The sequence below is a fragment of the Microcaecilia unicolor genome, chromosome 7 (genome assembly GCF_901765095.1).
Source record: "Microcaecilia unicolor chromosome 7, aMicUni1.1, whole genome shotgun sequence".
Lineage (NCBI taxonomy): Eukaryota > Metazoa > Chordata > Amphibia > Gymnophiona > Siphonopidae > Microcaecilia > Microcaecilia unicolor.
In genome coordinates this window covers 16,960,854-16,984,170 of record NC_044037.1, presented here as the reverse complement: position 1 = coordinate 16,984,170, position 23,317 = coordinate 16,960,854, and the positions used below count along the sequence as shown (strand labels likewise).

At 46.8% G+C, this 23,317-nt stretch overlaps 1 protein-coding gene across 1 annotated transcript in view; it reads right to left on the bottom strand.

Moving 5' to 3' along the window:
• The window catches only part of LOC115474854 (LHFPL tetraspan subfamily member 1 protein-like), a 61,603-nt gene that overhangs the window by 20,376 nt on the left and 17,910 nt on the right, over positions 1-23,317 (bottom strand). Inside the window, exon 2 of the mRNA XM_030210549.1 lies at positions 17,445-18,260. Within this exon, the coding sequence (XP_030066409.1) occupies positions 17,445-17,826 (382 nt within the window). The 5' untranslated portion in view covers positions 17,827-18,260. The remainder of the gene's footprint in view (positions 1-17,444; positions 18,261-23,317) is intronic.

Below are 23,317 nucleotides of genomic sequence, written 5' to 3'. Positions count from 1 at the left end.
TCTCTATTTTGAATATAAGAAGAACATTGTGGTAAGTATTTAGACTGCTTTCTCCTTACCTCCATTGGAATCCGTACCATTTGATTGTACTGTTTGTATGATTAAGATCTTAATGCACATTTTATATTATGGTATGATTAAGTGTGGAATGATGTGTGGTTGGGTGAGTATAAGTGGTATGAGTGATGAGTTTTATTATGTAACACAATTTATTGAGAATTTTGGTATATAATTTATGATAAAGCTATTTGAATATAATAGTTGTGAAAGATCTGAAGCCTGTTATGTATGGATAGCAACATCCCAGTATTAGGACAGAGGGCTCCCGCTGGAAATTGGTATTCAGCTGGCACTGGCTTTCTCTTATTAAGATGCACCCGACAACTGTTTCGGAAAGTAATCTTGACTAGAATGTACATAAATCAGGGATGTGAAGCTCTTCCGAACTGGAATGCTGTTTTCTATAAGGACCAAAATCAAGTGGGCTTTGGGAATACTGAGCCCTGTAAGTAAGTAACATCTCATAGAGTCGGGAGATTTTGAGAAACCATTTATGAGCTTTTGACTTGTGAAAGAGCCAACATAAGAACTAATGGCTCAGCTTGTCCAAATTCAGGGCTTAGAAGCATTTCTGCCAAAATGTACTCATCGATTTTGGCAGCACCAAGACTCAGATTACTCCAGCCACATATTTGTGTTTGAGAACTGCCGGAGGTAAATAAAAGGGCACAGGTATTTTGGGGGGTCCTTTTACAAAGGGGCGCTGAAAATGGCTTGCGGTAGCGTAGGCATGGGTTTTGGGCACGCTCCGATCCATTTTTTAGCACGTCTGTAAAAAAAAGGCCTCTTTTTTTTGCCAAAAATGGACGTGTGGCAAAATCAAAATTGCTGCGTGTCCATTTTGGGTCTGAGACCTTACCACCAGCCATTGACCTAGCGGTAAAGAATCTGGGCGGTAATGACATACATGTGTCAAATGCCACTTGGCGCACATCCGTTCCGCGCGCCAGAAAATAAAAATATTATTTTTCAGATGCACGTAGTAGACACACACCAAAATTGAAATTACCACAAGGGCAACACGATAACCGGGCGGCAACTCCAATTTGGCATGCGTTTGGCGTGCATAGACGCCTCATGCAGCTTAGTAAAAGGGCCCCTGGGTGAATCTGTCTGCGGTAGGGAACTTTCAAGAGGAGTGGAGTGGAGTGGAGGAGTGACCTAGTGGTTAGAGCACCGGTCTTGAAATCCCGCTGCTGCTCCTTGTGATCTTGGGCAAGTCTCTTAACCCTCCATTGCCTCAGGTACAAACTTAGATTGTGATCCCTCCTGGGACAGAGAAGTATCCAGAGTACCTGAATGTAACTCACCTTGAGCTACTACTGAAAAAGGTGTGAGCTAAATCTACATCTAAATAAATAAATTAATCTACGCAAACAGTGCTAACAATCTCAGATTAGGCAGTATGCTAAGTCCTAGTCCAGGAGTTCTCAGCTCAGTCCTTGGGACACACCAGGCCAGTCAGGTTTTCATGATATCCACAATGAATATGCAAGAGATAAAAATTTGCATGCCCTACCTCCATTGTATGCAAATTTATCTCATGTATATTCATTGTGGATATCATGAAAACCTGAATTGCTAGGTGTGTCCCGAGGGCTGGTTTGGGAACCCCTGGACTAGTCCAAAGTATAGTTGCCCTATCATGTGACAGATTATTGCTGTTTGGCATCTATCATTACAGTAGTCTTGCACTAAAGGCATTGGGTGAAAAGTAAAAGCATGTGTTTCCAGAAGTCCTGCATGCAGGACATCCTTTTGTGAGGTTCTCTTTGTGCATTAGTCTGAAATGATAATATAGGTGTATTGTAGACTTTAAAACATGATTTGAGTCTAGGGTACCTATCAATCACAAGTGGGGTGGGGGAAGGAGCTCTGGTCATTGCTCAAGGGTGACACCTAATGGCCAAATTTACAATTCATGATTATAGAGTTCTGGAAGAAGGTTTGACCCCTGATGGTCACAGCAGGGACTAGACTATATGATCCTTTTACAAAGCTGTGCTATCGATTAGTGGCGTGCTGAATGCAAAGAAGGCCATTCTATTCTCATGGGCTTCTTCGCATTCAGAGCGCCCTAATCGGTAGCACACAGGGGCGTAACTACATGGGGCCACGGAGGCATGGGCCCCCACAGATTACGCCCTGGCCCCCTCTACATTTGACCCCCCCCCCCCCGCCCCGCCGCCACATCAGGTACCTTGTTTGCTGGCAGGGGTCCCCAATCCCCGCCAGCCAAAGAGTTTTCTTCAGCGCCAGTTGACTCTGGCGCCTTCGTTGTGGGATCATCTGTTTCTTACGCCTTACGTCCTGCACCATGCATGTAGCCCCATGCAGGATGTAAGGCATCAGAAACATGATCCCACAACGAAGACGCCGGAGTCGACCGGCGCTGAAGAAGACTCTTCGGCTGGCGGGGATTGGGGACCCCTGCCAGCAAGCAAGGTACCTGATGCAGCAGTGGGGTGGGGCGGGGTGTTGCAGTTGCAGCGGTGGTCCAAAGTGGTGGGGGGGTCGGCAGTAGGGGGAGGTGGCTAAACAGTGCCCCCCCACTTCGAGCTCTGACCCCCCTCCCGCCGAGGTCTGGCTATGCCCCTGGTAGCACAGCTTTGAAAAAGGAGCCCTATGTATTTTATGGAGAGGATATGCAGATTACTGAAGACCCATCTATTTGAGACAATTTACGGAAAGAACCAAAACACATAGAGTCCACACTCACTGTTCATCAATGCATCATACATCCACTTATCATCTCTCATCCCCCATAATTCCACATTACTCATACATTTACTCACAGAAATATGTACACCATGTGCCTTTGTGTCTTAACACTGCCCTTAAGCTTCCCATTGCCTCCTCCCAATGTCTCAATGTTGATGTCCCATTGTGATATTCCTAATGATAATTCGACTATCTCGCATAACTTGTACAATGTAACCCATAACCAAGTTGTAACAAATGTATTTTCATTATTCATATCTTATTGTAAGCCACACTGAGCCCGCAAAGAGGTGGGAAAATGTGGGATACAAATGCAAACAATAAATATAAAAAGTGGAAGAACTCCTGGGTAGCAGAGGATGGAGAACTGGTTCCAACTGAGCTAGAGACCCAAAGGATCATCAGAAAATTCCTGGGTAAAAAGAAAAATATTTATCTGACCATAAAAATGAGCTCACATCAACTACTGAATCTTATGGAGGCAGGTCCTGCCTTGGATTTATTTCCACAGATGTTCAGTCGTGTATTTATTGCCGAGGTAGAATGAGCAACAGGAAAGATAGAGATGCATAGACAATCTCTGTCAGTATAGTGACATTAAATTAAGCTTCTGGAAATTTTACAACTGAGTTTTAAACATCCCAGGTCCTGTAGTCTGGAATTGATTAACTGTGCTGGCAACTGACACTCGCCCACTTAGCTGAATTGCTCTGTCAGATCTTTGTTAAGTGCTAGTGGGTTAGAGAGAAGGAACCGAGTCAAGATCATGGCTCGGAGGTATTGTTGTGGCTGCTTAGTGGAGTCAGTGCAAAGATTGTCCAGCAGTGATCAAGGGACAAACACGAAGCTGTATCATTGCTGTCTTGTGTATCCGTACAGGGGTAGAGAAAGTTTTTGGTAAATGATTATCAGTGGTCCCTCATCCAGCAGTCCAACACAGATTGCCCATTTTTTTTTAAGGCAAGAACTAGTTACAATAAAGTTACCATGAGCATTGGATGACAGAAATTCTTTTGCATGAAGTGCTTTGCAGTGAATGTTTTGAGCTTTGGGACTTATAAATCTGGATGGATGGGGGTCAATTACTGCCAGATGCAGAGAGAGAGAGAGAGAGAGAGAAAAAGAGTCTTTCTCACAGGGCTTTCTGCAGTAGAGAGTCTGCAAGACAATTCCATTGGGATACCTGAACGTTGACAATATTTCAGCGGTCATTTCAGTTTGGCTATTTGGCATTCATCATCTCTCAAGCTTTGTTTAAACTGAATGATCTTCCAAAGTTTGTTTTTGTGGGAGATAAGGAAGTTGAAGCAATAATTTGTTCTGTCACACTGATGCAATCTTTGTCTGACCCCTGTCCTTCAGGAATTTGGGGTTTCTTGTCACAAGAGATTGTACCAGCAGTACGATGGCTGGTTAATGTATCTTTGAGAAAGGGAATGTTCCCTAAATTGTGTAAGCAAGCTACTATGAAGCCTCTGTTGAAAAAGGTAGGGCTGGAAAGAAAGGAGTTAGGTAACTGTCATTCCGTTTCTGTTATTCTTTTTTTGGGGGTAAAATTATTGAAAAAGTGGTTTTGAAACAGCTTGAAGACTTTGTGGAGGGTAATGACGTGCTGGATTCTTATCAGTTTGGTTTTAGACAGGCATACAGTGTTGAGACCTTATTCATTTCTACTGTGGATTTGTGAAAAATTACAAGAGGACCTTAGGAGACTGGGAGACTGGGCATCCAAATGGAACATGACTTTTAATATGAGCAAGTGCAAAATGATGCATGTGGGAGAAGAACTTGGACTATAGCTACGTGATGCAAGGTTCCACGTTAGGAGTCACCGACCAGAAAAGGGATCTAGGTGTCATTGTTGATGATACGTTGAAACCCTTTGCTCAGTGTGCGGCGGCGGCGGCTAAGAAAGCAAATAGAATGTTAGGAATTATTAGGAAAGGAATGGGAAAAAAAACAGGACTAGATTTTTTTTTTAGTTACATTTGTATCCTGTGCTTTCCCACTCATGGCAGGCTCAATGTGGCTTACATGGGGCAATGGAGGGTTAAGTGACTTGCCCAGAGTCACAACGAGCTGCCTGTGCCTGAAGTGGGAATTGAACTTAGTTCCCCATGACCAAAGTCCACCACCCTAACCACTAGGCCACTCCTCCACTGTTGCTACTAGTTCAGATTCTACATGGAATGTTGCTATTCCACTAGCAACATTCCATGTAGAAGTCGGCCCTTGCAGATCACCAATGTGGCCGCGCAGGCTTCTGCTTCTGTGAGTCTGTACGTGCAGGACGTCAGACTCACAGAAACAGAAGCCTGCGCTGCCTTCTACATGGAATGTTGCTAGTGGAATAGCAACATTCCATGTAGAATGCAATAGTATCTATTTTATTTTTGTTACATTTGTACCCTGCGCTTTCCCACTCATGGCAGGCTCAATGTGGCTTACATGGGGCAGTGGAGGGTTAAGTGACTTGCCCAGAGTCACAAGGAGCTGCCTGTGCCTGAAGTGGGAATTGAACTCAGTTCCTCAGTTCCCCAAGACCAAAGTCCACCACCCTAACCACTAGGCCACACCTCCATGTGTCACGCCTAAAAAATCGGTGCTGAATCTAAATACACCTAGGCACGATTAAATTTAGGAATACTTTATAAAATAAGCCTAAATTTCCGTGCTGTTTATAGAATAGGCTGGGTGCCCGTCCGCATGACTAAATTTAATTGCATACAGTTACGTGAAGTAAAGCTGGTGTAAATACTGATGCCTAAATTAGGCGTGCATCTTATAACAACACGCATAGATTTTAGAAACGCCCACAACACGCCAATGGACATGCCCCCTTTCAACCATGCAACTTAGAATTGACATGCATCCCATTATAGAATACGCTTAGACTGTTGTGTGCATAAAAGTCTAATTAATGCCAATTAGTGCCAATAATTGCTTGTTAATTGGCAATTGTCAGCGCTGATTGGCTTGTTAACTAATTAAGTTGCACGCGTAAATCCAGAAAATGCGCAACTTAAGCCACACTCTATAGAATCCGAGGAATAGCTCTGATAATGTCAATAGCGGATACAAATTAGAGGGGGCACAGAAGACAAAAAGGAAAAGAAAATTCCAAATTCTGCTCACAGCTACGGTGGCATAATGGATAGATTCGAGAGCTTTGAGAGTGATGTTCAAAGGTGCAGAAGAGACAATGAGCTTTTAGAGGTGGGTTTGAACAGGAAGAGAAAATCTGACAGCTGGAGGGAAGGAGATTACATCTCGCCCATATATTTGAAGTGACAAGTTGACTGCATAATTATAATCCAGTCCCTAATAAATTCTAGCTCTGAAAGACATCCTGGCAGTAAAATGCTGAAGATTGGTTCTGGTTCCTTCCCTTCCCTTAAAGGAGACCTCTGAGCCACATCGTAATATGGCAAATGATGGCAGATAAAAGCCAAAATGGTCAGTTTCATCTGTCCAGTTTAGATCTATTCACCTTGGATAGATACACATATAAATTACATAGTAGCACAGTAAATGACGACATATAAAGACCTGAACAGTCCATCCAGTCTGCCCAACAGTCACACTCATTATCAATTCATGATTAAATCAACAGTGACTGTGATATTATATACTTTATCATGAGCCTTTCTTTGGCGGTAGAAGTCCGCCCGGCTGTGTCCTTATGTTCCACCTACTGGAGTTGCCGTCAAAGCTCACTCTACTACTACTACTACTTAACATTTCTAGAGCGCTACTAGGGTTAAGCAGCGCTGTACAAATTAACAATTAAGGACGGTCCCTGCTCGGAAGAGCTTACAATCTAAAGGACAAAATGTCAAGTTGGGGTAGTTAAGATTTCCTGAGAAGAGGTGTAGTGATTAGGTGCCAAAGGTGACATTGAAGAGGTGGGCTTTGAGCATTGATTTGAAGATGGGTAGGGAGGGGGCACGGCGTATGGGCTCAGGGAGTTTGTTCCAGGCATGGGGTGAGGCGAGACAGAAGGGGCGGAGCCTGGAGTTGGAGGTGGTGGAGAAGGGTACTGAAAGGAGGGATTTGTCTTGAGAGCGGAGGTTACGGGTAGGGACGTAAGGGGAGATGAGGGTAGAGAGGTAAGGAGGGGCCGCAGATCGAGTGCATTTGTAGGTGAGTAAGAGAAGCTTGAACTGTATGCGGTATCTGATTGGGAGCCAGTGGAGTGACTTCAGGAGAGGGGTGATATGAGTATATCGGTTAAGGCAGAAGATAAGACATGCGGCAGAGGTCTGGATGGACTGAAGGGGGGATAGATGGCTACGTGGGAGGCCGGTCAGGAGTAGGTTGCAGTAGTCAAGGCGAGAGTTAATGAGAGAGTGGATGAGAGTTCGGGTGGTGTGCTTGGAGAGGAAGGGGCGAATTTTGCTAATGTTATAGAGGAAGAAGCGACAGGTCTTGGCTATCTGCTGGATATGCGCAGAAAAGGAGAGGGAGGAGTCGAAGATGACACCGAGGTTGCGGGCAGATGAGACGGGGACGATGAGGGTGTTATCAACTGAGATAGAGAGTGAAGGGAGAGGGGAAGTGGGTTTGGGTGGGAAAACAATAAATTCAGTCTTAGACATATTCAGTTTCAGGTGGCGGTTGGACATCCAGGCAGCAATGTCGGATAAGCAGGCCGAGACTTTGGCCTGGGTATCCGCAGTGATTTCTGGTGTGGAGAGATAAAGCTGGGTGTCGTCAGCATAAAGATGATAGTGGAAACCATGAGAAGAGATCAGGGAGCCTAAGGAAGAGGTGTAGATTGAAAAAAGAAGGGGCCCAAGGACAGATCCCTGAGGAACTCCAACAGAGAGCGGGATAGGGGAGGAGGACGAACCATGAGAGTGTACTCTGAAGGTACGATGGGAGAGATAAGAGGAGAACCAGGAGAGGACAGAGCCCTGGAACCCAAGGGAGGACAGAGTGTCAAGAAGTAGGTTGTGATTGACAGTGTCAAAAGCGGCGGAGAGGTCGAGGAGGATGAGGATGGAGTAGTGACCTTTGGATTTGGCGAGGAATAGGTCATTGCAGACTTTAGATAGTGCCGTTTCTGTTGAGTGTAGGGGGCGAAAGCCGGATTGAAGCGGATCGAGGATGGCATGAGAGGAGAGAAAATCAATGCAGCGGCTGTGAACGGCGCTCCAGCCTATCCAAATCCATCTTGTCATTTGCGGGACCCAGATCGTAAAAGTCTGCCCAGCACTGTCCTCGGTTCCAGCTACTGAAGTTGCCATTGAAGCCCTTTCCAGCTTATCCTAAACCGGATTGCCCTATATGGACATAGACCTACAAAGTCTGCCTGGCACCGGCCTTAGTTCTTCACATCTGGAGTAGCCGTCCAAGTGTCACTCACACATCCACCCCCTGCAGCCATTTTTTTGTTTTCTACCATCTATTTACCTGAAGAGGACAGGTACAAATAAAAAATAGCACATATGAATTTATCTTGTTGGGCAGACTGGATGGACCGTGCAGGTCTTTTTCTGCCGTCATCTACTATGTTACCATCTATTTTCTAAATAGAGTTCCTTTGTGTTCATCCCACAACTTTTTTAATTCCGTCATTGTTTTTGTCTCTACCACCTCCCTCGGGAGGGTGTTCCAGGCATTGACCACCCTCTCAGTGAAAAAGAATTTCCTGACATTACTCCTAAGTCTACCACCCCGCAACCTCAGCTCATGTCCTCTAGTTTTACCATTTACCTTTCTCTGGAAGAGATTTGTTTTTATATTAATATATTTCAAGTATTTAAATGTCTGTATCATATCTCTCCTGTCCCTTTCCTCTAGGCTATACATATTCAGGTCTTCCAGTCTCTTCTGATATGTCTTATGGCGCAGGCCCTATATCATTTTTGTCGCCTTCCTCTGGACCGCTTCTAGTCTTCTCACATCCTTAGCAAGATAGAGCCTCCAAAACTGAACACGATACTCCAGGTGGGGCTTCACCAGCGATTTGTACAGGAACATCAACCCCTCCTTTCTTCTGCTGGTTGCTCCTCTCTTGACGCAACCTAGCATCCTTCTGGCTACGGCCACCACTTTGTCACACTGGTTTTTCACTTTAAGGTCATCGGACACCATCACCTCAAGGTCCCTTTCCCCATCTATGCATATCACCCTCTCACCTCCTAGGACATACAGCTCCCTTGGGTTTCTACTCCCCAAATGCATCACTTTGCGCTTTTTTTGTATTAAATTTTAATTGCTACATGTTAAATCATTCTTCTAGCTTTTCATATTTGGGGACAATTCTGTAATGCTGCTTCCATCTGGGTACCCCAATGCTTTGCCGATGACATTGTGGAGTGATCCTTTTCTACAACGTCATCTGGACGCCCAGATTCCTGCCGCCCTACTGAGACAGACTTTATCACTTCTCCTCCCACTCAGACTCCCATAAACAGGTGCTTGAGTTCACTTTTAGGGAAACATAGCATTGTTGTGTCACATTTTCAGCTTGTTGTGAGCTCTTTGGGTTGAAAAGGAACGACAGCACTGGAGTGTGTGAGCCAGTCTTCATTAATGCACTGACAGGAAGGGAGTTATATCTGCTCATGACGCAGCAAATGCCTACATATTATCACATTGGTGCGTGTGAATTAGGACACTGTACACTTCTTGTTTCTTTATTTCCTGATCAAATTAGAGTTATCATCTTCTTTAGGAGTTCTGCGATCCGCTCACCCATGCGTCAACCTTTTCCTACCTGAGCACACAATTCTGGAATGCGCTACCGCGAAACCTAAAAACGACCTGTGAACAAACCAACTTCCGACGTCTACTGAAGACCCACCTCTTCAACAAGGCGTACAACAATGATCAACAACTATGAATTCCTGTACACACAGCCAGAATCGCCCCTACAATATTTGCTTACCAAGCTACTATCATGTTTTTTCATTATTATGTTACCCAAGATCTTCTACTATTATTAAATGTACATTTTCTTTAAAATTCATATGTATTTCTTAAATATCTCTTACTTTGTTTGCTTGTTAAAATACTACCATGTTTTATCATTATCATGTTACCCAAAATCCTTTCGTTAATACTAAATGTATACTTTCTCATGTATTCTCACTATTCATGATGTATTGTAAGCCACATTGAGCCTGCAAAGAGGTGGGAAAATGTGGGATACAAATGCAATAAAATAAATAAATAAATAAAATTATTGTTTTGACTGTGCTCATGATAGCCGCTTCATATTACTGAGCAAAGATTGTCACTCTTTGTTTGATTCTGTAAAACCTTTATAAATGAAAAAAGAACACTATGCACTGAAGCTTAGCAAAATGTTCTATCAGAGCGCTTACTGCACATAGGAATTGGAACGGGGGAACCATAATTTTCCTTCCCTCCACCGTTATTTGGCTTCTTACTTCCCTTCCCCCAGGGCAGCGATGCTACTATCAGGCTACAGTCTCAAATAATCTTGTTCTTTCTTATAGCACGCCCTACATAGTACAGGTGGCACAGACATTGAATTATATGTACCACAAATGATTTTATTTTTATTACATTTGTACCCCACGCTTTCCCACTCGTGGCAGGCTCAATGCGGCTTACATGGGGCAATGGAGGTTTAAGTGACTTACCCAGAGTCACAAGGACCTGCCTGTGCCGGGAATCGAACTCAGTTCCTCAGGACCAAAGTCCACCACCCTAACCACTAGGCCACTCCTCCACTGTTGCTACTATTTGAGATTCTACATGTGGTGATCAGTCAGCGCATGCCAATTACCGCCGGGAACACCCCTGCGGTAGAATCTCTATTGGAGATTCTACATGGAATGTTGCTACGATTGGAGATTCTACATGGAATGTTGCTATTCCACTAGCAATTCCATGTAGAAGTCGGCCCTTGCAGATCACCAATGTGGCCGCCCAGGCTTCTGCTTCTATGAGTCTGACATCCTGCACATACGTGCAGGACGTCAGACTCACAGAAACAGAAGCCTGCGCAGCCTTCTACATGGAATGTTGCTAGTGGAATAGCAACATTCCATGTAGAATCTCCAATAGTATCTATTTTATTTTTGTTACATTTCCACCCTGCACTTTCCCACTCATGGCAGGCTCAATATGGCTTACATGGGGCAATGGAGGGTTAAGTGACTTGCCCAGAGTCACAAGGAGCTGCCTGTGCCTGAAGTGGGAATCGAACTCAGTTCTTCAGTTCCCCAGGACCAAAGTCCACCACCCTAACCACTAGGCCACTCCTCCACTAAATGATGATTGACATGTAGTAAAATGACTCAGTGTGTAAATACGCTGTGTCCCAAAGAGCGTCCACTGTTGTATGACACTAGGTTTGGGAGCAGAACTGACACTCCCCACAAGGTTTATGTTGACCTTCCTTGCTCCGTTGGTTATACTGAATAAAAGAAGTATGAACCAAATTATCTTTCAAATTGCGTCCTCATGTATATGCAATACACGGATGTTGCGTAAAGGTGGGGTGAAATGTGAGAACTTGCCAATGTTTATGCAATAATTGGGCTACTTTAGGTGGAACAGTATTTGACACTGTAGCCTGGTGGGGCATTATTTACCGGATTTTCAAGTCCTGTTTTTCAAGTCCTGTGTGTTGTTTGGGCAAAAGTATATTTTTCAACAATACCATGAATACGAGTTTGTATGTGTACCATTAGTATATAAACAGTGTTGTATAACATTTAAACACATAAAAATATTCTTGTCATTACGTAGTGACGTCATGAGAATGATTTCCGGTTCCTGCCTCACGAAGGGCGCCTTTATAAGCTGCAATAGTGAACACTATGAATGTCGTACACATTGTTCGGTCAAGAGGAGATGGCTTTAACCCAAGTCCCTGAGGAAAGATTGTTGAAACCCGCGGAGTCGGGCGTTTTCAGGGGAAGGCAGTCGGAGACCCAGTAGTGGTCATGGTACCTTGAACGAGCGAAGCAAGGACTTAATGAGAATGCTGATAAAATGTTGCAAGATAAGTTACGTTTTTTTGATTTGTTTGTATTGTGAGTTGTAGCACTACTTGAATAGAACGTTTATAAAATTAAAGAAAATAGTGTTTTTTGCTGAGGGTACCTTTGAGAAAAAGTTTAAATAAACAAAAGTTTAAATAATTGGTAAAAAAAAACAAAAATAGAAGTAATTATTTTCACAAAGGTTTGTTCAATGTGTGGTTAAGTCATCCGTGGCTATTCTAGGGTAGCCACGGATGACTTAACCACATACGGATTTGAAAGTAGAGCATCCCCCCCCCCCCCAAACAAAACGACAGTCTGCTGCCCCTGCTGCATCAAACAGGAACAATGAGTGGCAGTGATATACAGTATATGAACCAGCAGAAAAACGCAGCACATCACAGTAATGGTGAACAAGGTAGATATATGAGAGACTTTATTGCATCAAAAGGGGGTACTGTGCCCCACATGGCCACGTTTTGCCTGGCCAAGGCTGTGTCAGGGGCAAAAACTGAGGACTGTTTACCAGGCACATGAATGATCTGTCAAAAACCAGATATACTCATGAACTGAGCGAATACAACAGCGTTTTGCCACTCCATGCAGCGAAATCCAAGCAGTGGTGGATTAATGACTTCCTAGAAGGGAAACCAAAGAAGCGCTTCCCCCTAGAAACAACAAATAAAGGCAATTCTAAAGGAATAAAAAGGTGAACAATACAGAAGTTAAAAATTATGCAAAGCGAAAAAAATGATATGCATGAAAGGGACCCTTGCCTAAGATGGGAAACGTACATTGATTCTGAACTGCATAAATGCATCCTTATGATCATTGTATTATGACTTTTTGTTAATAGGATTTTATGAGTTGATATTTTATGTCACATTATTTACGTTTTATTACACACTAGTGAAAAAAAGGCCCGTTTCTCATACAAATGAAACGGGCGCTAGCAAGGTTATCCTCCGAGTTCCAGCCTGGCCCCCTCCCTCCCCCCTGTCCTCCGAATTCCAGGCCCCCCTGTCCTCCGAGTTCCAGGCCTCCCTCCCTCTCCCTCCTCCAAGTTCCAGGCCCCCCTCCCTCCCTCCTTCTCCTCCGAGTTCCAGGTCCCCCTGTCCTCCGAGTTCCAGGCCCCCTCCCTCTTCCTCCTCCAAGTTCCAGGCCCCCCCTCCCTCCCTTTTCTCAGAGTTCCAGACCCCCCTCTCCTCTGAGTTCCAGGCCCCCTCCCTCCCCCTCTCCCTCCCCCTGAGTTCCAGCCTGGCCCCCTCCCTCCCCCCCTCTCTTCCTCTCATCCAAGTTCCAGGTCACCTTCCCTCTCCTCTGAGTTCCAGGTCCCCCTCCCTCCCTCTCTCTCTCTCCTCCGAGTTCCAGGCCCCCTCCCTCCCTCTTTCTCCTCCAAGTTCCAGGCCCCCCTCTCTCTCCTCCAAGTTCCAGGCTCCCCTCCCTCCCTTCTTCTCCTCCCAGGCCCCCTCCCTCCCTCCCCCTCCCTCCGAGTTCCAGCCTGGCCTCCTCCCTCCCCCCTCTCATCTGTTCCAGGTCCCCCTCCCTCTCCTCCAAGTTCCAGGCCCCCCCTCCCTCGCTCTCCTCAAAGTTTCAGGCCCCCCTCCCTCCCTCCCTCTCTGTCCTCCGAGTTCCAGGCCTCCCTCTCCTCCGAGTTCAAGGCCCTCCTCCCTCCCTCCTTCCCTCTCCTCCAAGTGCTAGCCCGACCTGCGCTGCCCGCCCTCTTCTCCCAGTCCTTTGCCTGCTCCTCACCTTCCTGCGTGCCGCCCAAAATTCAAAAGTTCTTACCTCAGGGTCCGGTGGCAGCAGTGAAAGATGAGCAGGCATGGCGCTTCAGCCTGCCTTCCCTTCTCTCTTAGCTCTGCCTCTGGTCCCGCCCTCATTTCCTGTTTCCACAAGGGCAGGACCAGAGGCAGAGCTGAGAGAGAAGGGAAGGCAGGCTGAAGTGCCGAGCCTGCTCGCCTTTCACTGCTGCCACCGGACCCCAAGGTAAGAACTTTTAAATTCTGGGCGGCACGCAGGAAAGTGAGGAGCAGGCAAAGGGCTGGGAGAAGAGGGCGAGCAGCGCAGGCTGGCTGGCTGGCACTGGCTTCCATTCATAACATCCCTCCTGACGTCAGCTCGCCTCCAGTGTTCCCTTCCCTCTCATTGTTCCGCCCTCTGACGTCATTACGTTTTGACGCGAGGGTGGACCAATGGGAATTGATGTTACGAACCCAGGCATCCAGACGTAAAACGTTGGCGGTGCAAATTATTATATAGGATTGTTGATGTTTTATGATGCATTTTTTATATTTTATATGTTCATTATGTTCTACCATTGTTATTTTAACTTTTCTTTGGTTATTTGATACTTATTAATGTATCTGGTTAACAGTTTCTGCCCCAGACACAGCTTTGTCCAGGCAAAACGTGGCCACATTGGGCACAGTATCGCCTTTTGATGCAATAAAGCCTCACATATACCTACCTTGCTCACGGCTATTGTGATCTGCTGTGTGGTCCTGCTACATCAAGGCCAGAGCAGGGCCACCGAGAGACTGGGTCGGGCCCGGGACAAGGCCGCCCCTGGGGCCCTGGCCCCGCCTCCACTGCCACCTCCACCCCCAGGTTGTCGCCGCCCCCCCCCTGAGGGGGGCCCGGCGCCACAGTCCTACCCGCCTCCGCCACCGGGCCAGACCCCTTCCACCCGAACCTCCGCCAGCAGAAGTGCTGTCTTCTGACTCCGGCGTGTGCGGCCCACACAGACGCGCTCCTCTCAGCTGATCTTCGCTGTACTCTGCACGTGCAGGATGTCAGACGCACAGAAGCCCTGCAGCGTACAGCGAAGATCAGCTGAGAGGAGCGCGTCTGTGTGGGCCGCGCATGCCGGAGACGAATCAGAAGACAGCACTTCTGCTGGCGGGGGTTTGGGTGGAGGGGGCCCGGTGGCGGTGGCGGGTGGGAATTTTGTTCCCCCTGTCCCCCCCTCTCGGCAGCCCTGGGGCATAGGGGCTGATGCCGTAGCCTGTGCCTATCCTTTAGCACAGTGATTTACTCCTGAGTTTCCTGCAATAATATTATCTGATGCGGGAAGACATATTAGCGCAGGAAAATTAGCATAAATCCACTATGATAAAGGGTAATACAGTCAGGGCATCCAAAATACATGCAAATCACTGAATAAAAAATTGCTTCTGATTTTAAAAATTGCACTAGAATCTGGTGCAGTTTTTTTTTTTTTACTCTCCTTCCAGCACTGAATTTACATCAGCTCAGGCTGGTGTGGAAATGCAGCACAGGATCAGAGAATTATCTGAGGTGAAGTGCTGCATTTTTTTCTTAGGTCACCCAAGTGGTCCCCCAGACACCCCAACCAGGGGCATAGCTACGTGGGGCCACGGAGGCATGGGCCCCCACAGATTACGCCCTGGCCACCTCTACATTTGACCCCCCCCGCCACCCCCAAACCCCCCCCCCCCCCCCCGCATCAGGTACCTTGTTTGCTGGCGGGTCACCAAACCCCGCCAGCCGAAGAGACTTCTTCAGCGCCGGTCGACTCCGGCACCTTTGTTGTCTGATCATCTGTTTCTGGCGCCTTACATCCTGCACCGTGCATGTAGCCCTGTGCAGGACGTAAGGCGTCAGAAACAGATGATCATACAACGAAGGTGCCGGAGTCAACCGGCGCTGAAGAAGACTCTTCGGCTGGTGGGGATTGGGGACCCCCGCCAGCATACAAGGTACCTGATCTGGTGGCGGGGGGGCGGGCAAGCGGCGGGGGGGTTGCGGTTGCGGCGGCAGGGGGGTTTCCAAAGTGGCAGGGGTGCGGCTAAACAGTGCCCCCCAACTCAGGCTCTGGCCCCCCTCCCGCCGAGGTCTAGATACGCCCCTGCGCCCAACCCTACAAAAGCAATCCCTGCCAAATCTCCCACTTTCACAGGTCATTTCCCACCAAGAAACCTTGATCTCCCCGATGAGTGGCCTCCGATCTAGCCACAACAGGAAGCATCTTCGTAAAGTGCCATCTCCTGCTACTCCTGATCCCATGCCCCATGGCAGCAAGAGATGACGTTATATGAAGGTGCTTCCTACTGCCGCTGGACGGGGCAACCGCTCCTGTAGCCACTGGCCCCAAAGTGGGCTTACCGCATGCTAAATCAGAACTACTGCCAGCCCAATGTGGCCACTGGCGGTAGTTGCGGTTCGAGTGCGACATTTTTGGTGCGCTGGAATTTAAAAAAAAACATTTTTCTAGCGTAGCACTAACTCCATGGTAATCAGGCATCGCCACGCACTGCCCAGTTACTGCTAGGTTACCGCGGGAGCCCTTCCCGCCACCTCAATGGGTGGTGGTTAAGTGGTTCCCGCTGCACAGCCACACAGTAAGAGTTATCTTGCCACATGGCCATTTTGGGGGGGGGGCCTTTGTACCTGCTGCAGTAAAAAGAGCCTGGCGCACGAGAAAAACTGCCCCCGCCGCTACCACAGGGCTCTTTTTCCCGCAACTTAGTAAAAGGACCCCTCAGTGTTACATCTTCTATTGTATCCGTCCCAAAGACTTGCCCAAAGCGGCTTACAACAAACACACAATTTGTAAAATACAGCACATCATTTAAAATTGCACAAAAATACAGTGAACTCACATCCTAAGGTCTTGTGAGGGCAATCTGATTGCAAAAGTCGTTTTCAGAATATTTATTTTGCTTCAGCCCTTGAATGTGCAGTCAAATGATTTTCATTACTACTAATACTACTTATCATTTCTATAGCGCTACTAGACGTACGCAGCGCTGTACACTTGACACTTAGACCTGCTACTGATGCCTGCACAGCAAATGCGAGGCAGCCCATTCAAAATGAATGGGTTGTGGCAGGTGCGTAGCCAGACCTCGTGGTGGGAGGGGCCAGAGCCCAAGGTGAGGGGGTACATTTTAGTCTGCCACCCCGCTGAGTTGTGGCAGGTGCGTAGCCAGACCTCGTGGTGGGAGGGGGCCAGAGCCCAAGGTGAGGGGGTACATTTTAGTCTGCCACCCCGCCGCTGCCCCCCACCACCACCTCATCGCTTCCCCCGCTGCCCTGCCGCACCCCACAGCAACAAATACCTTGGCTGGCGGGAGTCCCCAACCCCCGCTAGCTGAAGCCTTGTCCAGCACCAGTCTGGGGCACCGCTGCGCTCCCTACCCTCCTCTCTCTTCCTCCTGACGTCCTGCACGCTCCTTTACTTCCAGGAGGAACAGAGAGCAGGTCAGGGAATGAGGCGGCAACCCAAACCGGCACTGGACAAGGCTTCAGCTGGAGGGGGTTGGGGACCCCCGCCAGCAAAAACAGGGGTCCAGATGAAATTTGGGAAGTCCCAGCCCCCCGTGGCCCCACCTAGCTACGCCACTGGGCTGTGGAGCATTTGCCACGCCAGGAATCGCTAGCATGGTTTAGTAAAAGAGGCTCACCATCAAGGACCTACCAGAGGCCCAGCTGCTTCACAGTGCCTACGGGCATCACAGCATGCTCTAACCATATTAAAACTCTGAGACATAGCATAAAAAAATCAAGTTTTATCAAAAGCAAAGGCCCTGGAACCTCTCTTATCCCAGAGCAATTTGCAAATGTCGTAGCGTACCGCAAGGTGTATGTTGAAGGATTTCAGCGCGCTCCCTGAGTGCGGATGGCACCAGGTTCTGGTTTTCCTAATTCGCAACCTGCTCAAATGTGCTTTACCTCCAACAAACTGTGCTGCCCCCACGAAACGCCCCGTCATCCTGGAAATAAGATCCTTCATACAACATCCCAAGGTTGCCGCCAGCGCCACCAGCAGGAGCAGAGCACATCCCGTCCCGGTCACCACAGTACAGATCTGCCAGGACAGACTGGGGATGGCGCTGAAGCTGGCATATCTGCCACACTCTTCCACCATCACAACGCTCCTCTCTTCGGTCTGGGCCGGATATGTACACCTCCGGAAAGTACTGAAGGAGACCGGTTTGCCCAGCTGGGTGCCGAAGAGCCAGTAGGGCATGAAGTAACTGGTGCAGGTCACAGCTGCTATGAGCAGGGACAGGATGGCCCACAGGGTTCCGATGGGTGTCAAACTGCTTTGCATCGCTGCCAGTTCTCTCTTTTCCACTCCGGCCTTCTTTTCTCTCTTTACCAGTGAAAATGATTTTTTCTGTGCTGAAATCTCCAAAAGGGTTTTCTTCACAGTGACCAAGAATGTTGATGAAACAAACAGCCGTTCTGGCTAATTCCTGCTTTTTTTGCGCAATCAGACAAGCAGCCCCTCTGTTATTTATTTAGGCTGTATCCTCATCCATGAGACAGGCGCATTCCAGGCCCTGATCTGATACATTTCTGCCAAAACTGTCTCTTCCTTCATGCAGGAAAAGAATGTTCTCTGGTTTCTCCGCTGTAAAAAGTGCTTTGCTATGTGATCATGGATTTTTCAAAGCTTCCATTCGAGCACGGGGCTCTTCCTAAAGATACCAGCTGGAATCCTGTTCACAGGGTAGATGTCACTTGAAAAGTTACCAGTCAGTTCTAAAAAAAAAAAAAAGCCAAATCATTAAACTGAATTACTACTTACTCTAGCTTTAAGCCTTGTCTCTAACTTTCCTGATTGTATAAATGAATAGCAATGGTCTAATATCCGAAGTCTAGGAATTCTGGCTTTGAAATCATCCTGGGACTCAGATCATGCTTCTTATGGAAATGAACTGGTTTCCAGCAGGAGAAGATGCTGTGTTATTAAGAACATAAGCGTTGCCATACTGGGAGAGACCGAAGGTCCTTCAGGACCAGCATCCTGTTTCCAACAGTGGCCAATTCAGGTCACAAGTACTTGGAAAGATCCCAGAACAGTAAAACAGATTTTATGCTGCTTATCCTAGAAATAAGCAGTACATTTTCCCAAGTCCATCTTAATAATGACTTATGGACTTTTCTTTTAGGAAATTAGCCCAATCTTTTTTAAACCCTGCTAAGCTAACTGCTTTGTTAGCAGAATAGCAAAATATGGTATTATTTCCACAGAGGATCTCATACATAGAGTTTCCTTACCTACTGAAGCCTTGAGCTTTGAACGCTGCTGGTATAGGTTGCTATGCCCTGCTCACTCATTCAAAACACAGACAGACCCTCAACAAATATGAAAACAGGACCAGCGATCAATAATAGAGATATGAAGGCAAAAAATGGAAATGGAAACCTCAAAAAGTCAGACTGCATGTAGAGCAATACTTGAGAAATAGAAATGAAAGATAGCAGAGCATTTTAATTTTCCATTTGGTTTGGCCCCTGTGTCTCTTTTCTGCTTTTCTCTGTTGTGTCTTCACTCTCTTTCCAAGATCTCTTGTCCATTTAACATTTCTTCTCTCTCTATGTCCACCATCTATCTTCCCTCCACATCCCTATCTATCCTGTCCAGAATCTCCTGTTTCCCTATCCCTATCATCCCCCCTCCCCCCCCCCCCCCCCCCATTTTCATCATCTGCCCTTTTAATATCCCTATCCATCCCTCATATACAGCATTTCCATTCGGTGTCCCTATCTTGCTCTGTCCAGTATCTCCCCTCAGTATTTCTATCCTTCCAGGTGTCCAGCATTGTCTCTCTGTGTCCCTGTCCCTATGCTTCCTCCATGCACTGCACCTTTGTGTCCCTGCCCACATGCCCAGCTTCTCTCCTCTTCCTTTCCTTCCTCCCACATTGCCCACTCCAAGGCCAACATCTCTTCCTCTCTTTCCACTGCCCCTCAACAGTACAGCATTTGTCACTCCCTCCCTCTATTGGTCTAACATCTCTCCCCCTCTCCCACCTTCCTGGGTCTCTCTCTCTCTCTCTCTCTCTCTCTGTCTATTCACTCCACTCCCCCTTCCAGATCCACAATGTTCCCCCTTCTCTTTCCCCCCTCCCTGATTCCAGTCTCTCGACTCTCGCCCCCTCTCCCCACCTCCCATGGGTCTATCATCTCTTCATGCACCCTCCTCCTCCCCCCCCCCCCCCCCCCCCCCAGTCCTTCAAACTTGCAGTGGGTTACCAGCACTGGTAGCAATAAAGACAGAGTGTACATAAATGATTAAAATACCGTCATTTGCATGCAATCTTAGCATCTGAAGCTAGGTGGCGCCTTATAAAATCATTCCCTTAACTTCCAATAAAGATATGGTGTAAGGGGAAAGAGTCTACACATATATTTCTATATGTAAACTTTTGTTTTGGTGCTTTGCACAAAGATTTTCAGACCGAATGGGAACCTCTGAGTTTTTTTTTTTTTATTATTATTACATTTGTACCCCACACGTTCCCACTCATAGCAGGCTCAATGCGGCTTACATGGGGCAATGGAGGGTTAAGTGACTTGCCCAGAGTCACAAGGAGCTGCCTGTGCCTGAAGTGGGAATCAAACTCAGTTCCCCAGGACCAGAGTCCACCACCCTAACCACTAGGCCACTCTTCCACTGTTGCTACTATTTGAGATTCAACATGGAATGTTGCTATATGTAGAAGTTGGCCCTTGCAGATCACCAATGTGGCCGCGCAGGCTTCTGCTTCTGTGAGTCTGACGTCAGACTCATAGAAACAGAAGCCTGCGCAGCCTTCTACATGGAATGTTGCTAGTGGAATAGCAACATTCCATGTAGAATCTGCAATAGTAGAAACATTCCATGTAGAATCTCCAATAGTATCTATTTTATTTTTGTTACATTTGTACCCTGCACTTTCCCACTCATGGCAGGCTCAATGCAGCTTACATGGGGCAATGGAGGGTTAAGTGACTTGGCCAGAGTCACAAGGAGCTGCCTGTGCCTGAAGTGGGAATCAAACTCAGTTCCCCAGGACCAGAGTCCACCAACCTAACCACTAGGCCACTCCTCCACTGTTGCTACTATTTGAGATTCTACATGGAATGTTGCTATTCCACTAGCAACATTCCATGTAGAAGTTGGCCCTTGCAGATCACCAATGTGGCTGCGCAGGCTTCTGCTTCTGTGAGTCTGACGTCAGACTCATAGAAACAGAAGCCTGCGCAGCCTTCTACATGGAATGTTGCTAGTGGAATAGCAACATTCCATGTAGAATCTCCAATAGTAGCAACATTCCATGTAGAATCTCCAATAGTATCTATTTTATTTTTGTTACATTTGTACCCTGCGCTTTTCCACTCGTGGCAGGCTCAAGGCGGCTTACATGGGGCAATGGAGGGTTAAGTGACTTGCCCAGAGTCACAAGGAGCTGCCTGTGCCTGAAGTGGGAATCGAACTCAGTTCCTCAGTTCCCCAGGACCAAAGTCCACCACCCTAACCACTTTGAAATACATTCACATCAGCTTTTCCCTTCTGAGCTGTTCGACAAGCAGATTGCTTAGAATGAAGGCGTTCTGCTTCAAGCTACGCCTTTACGGGATCAATTTTCTGTACCGCTGTGCTTCTCATATTTGCTCTATGCAATGCAAACTTTTTGTTTCAGGGATGTCAGAACGATTCGAGCACATGCAACAGAGAAACTCCAGTGCTGGTCTCCCATTAATTAAATTCATTCCCCAGTGCTCTCTGTCTCAATTTCTCTAAAGTTGCTCTTCTTTTTTTAATTAAGACAATGAAGGCCCTTTGAGAGCATTTGAAGACAGACGCCACTGGACTGACAGTCTGAGTGGAATTCCAGGGCTTAATAAAAAATGATAAAACTCTCCAATAGACGCCATATGCATTTGATTTATGAGGCACTTAACATTTTTTTTCCATTACCAGTCCCTGTAGCAGCAGTTGTCATCCTTTCTGCTCATGCTCAGCTCGCAGAGACTTGCTCGGATTCTGACCACATATATTTTTGTGAAGGTATGGTTACAAAGGGCTAGTCTACAAGAAAGATACCATTTTAGAGGTAACATAGTAACATAGTAGATTACGGCAGAAAAAGACCTGCACGGTCCATCCAGTCTGCCCAACAAGATAACTCATATGTGTATACCTTACCTTGATTTGTATCTGTCTTTTTCAGGGCACAGACCGTATAAGTCTGCCCAGCACTAGCCCCGCCTCCCATCCACCAGCCCCTTGATTTGTATCTGTCTTTTTCAGGGCACAGACCGTATAAGCCTGCCCAGCACTAGCCCCGCCTCCCAACCACCAGCCCCTTGATTTGTATCTGTCTTTTTCAGGGCACAGACCGTATAAGTCTGCCCAGCACTAGCCCCGCCTCCCAACCATCAGCCCCTTGATTTGTATCTGTCTTTTTCAGGGCACAGACCGTATAAGTCTGCCCAGCACTAGCCCCGCCTCCCAACCACCAGCCCCTTGATTTGTATCTGTCTTTTTCAGGGCACAGACCGTATAAGTCTGCCCAGCACTAGCCCCGCCTCCCAACCACCAGCCCCTTGATTTGTATCTGTCTTTTTCAGGGCACAGACCGTATAAGTCTGCCCAGCACTAGCCCCGCCTCCCAACCACCAGTCCCTTGATTTGTAGATAGATCCCACACCTTATTTATTTGTTACATTTATACCCCACATTTTCCCACCTATTTGCAGGCTCAATGTGGCTTACAAAGTACCGTAAAGGCGTTTGCCATTTCGGTTGATAACAAATACAAGATTGTGTTGTGGTCAAATGAGATAGAGGTGAATCAGGCATCATGGGTTGAGGGGAAAGAGGATAGTAAATTGTCGTTCGATCTTTGATTATGTTGTGTTGCAGGGTGTGGGGATTTATGTTGGATCAGTGGGATAAGCTTTTTTGAAGAGGTGGGTTTTCAATGATTTCCTGAACTTTAGGTGGTCATGTATTGTTTTCACTGCATGTGGGAGTCCATTCCATAGTTGTGCGCTTATGTAGGAGAAGCTAGATGCATAAGTTGTTTTGTATTTTAGCCCCTTGCAGTTCGGGTAATGTAGGTTTAGGTATGATCGTGCTGATCTGAGTCTATTTCTAGTTGGCAGACCTTCAAACTGTGCTAAAGTCACAGGCATAATGGCCAGCCACCAGGTGAAGGAAGCTGGTTCAGGCATCCGTCCAAACTCACTGTTCCCAGGGGATCAATCTTTAAAAACATTGTAAAGCTAGCTAAGGTTCTGCCTGTTGAGCAATACAATACAGGAACAATTAGTTGCTCTAACGGAGTAAAAGAATTCTGACCTTTTTCCTAGCTCACAGTTCCTAGAGCAGGGGCCAGAACAGTAAAACATATTTTATGCTGCTTATCCTAGACACAAGCAGTGGATTTTTCTAAGTCCATCTTAATAATGGCTCATGGACTTTTCTTTTAGGAAATTATCCAACCCTTTTTTAAACCCTGCTAAACTAACTGTTTTTACCACATTCTATGGCAACGAATTCCAGAGTTTAACTACACGCTGAGTGAAAAACAAATTTTCTCCGGTTTGTTTAAAATGTGCTACTCAGTAGCTTCATTGCGTGCCCCCTAGTCCTAGTATTTTTAGAAAAAGTAAGTAAGTGATTTATGTCTACCGGTTCCACTCCACTCACTATTTTATAGACCTCTATCATATCTCCCCTCAGCTGTCTCTTCTCCAAGTTGAAGAGCCCTAGCCACTTTAGCCTTTCCTCATAGGGAAGTCGCCTCACCCCCTTTAATATTTTC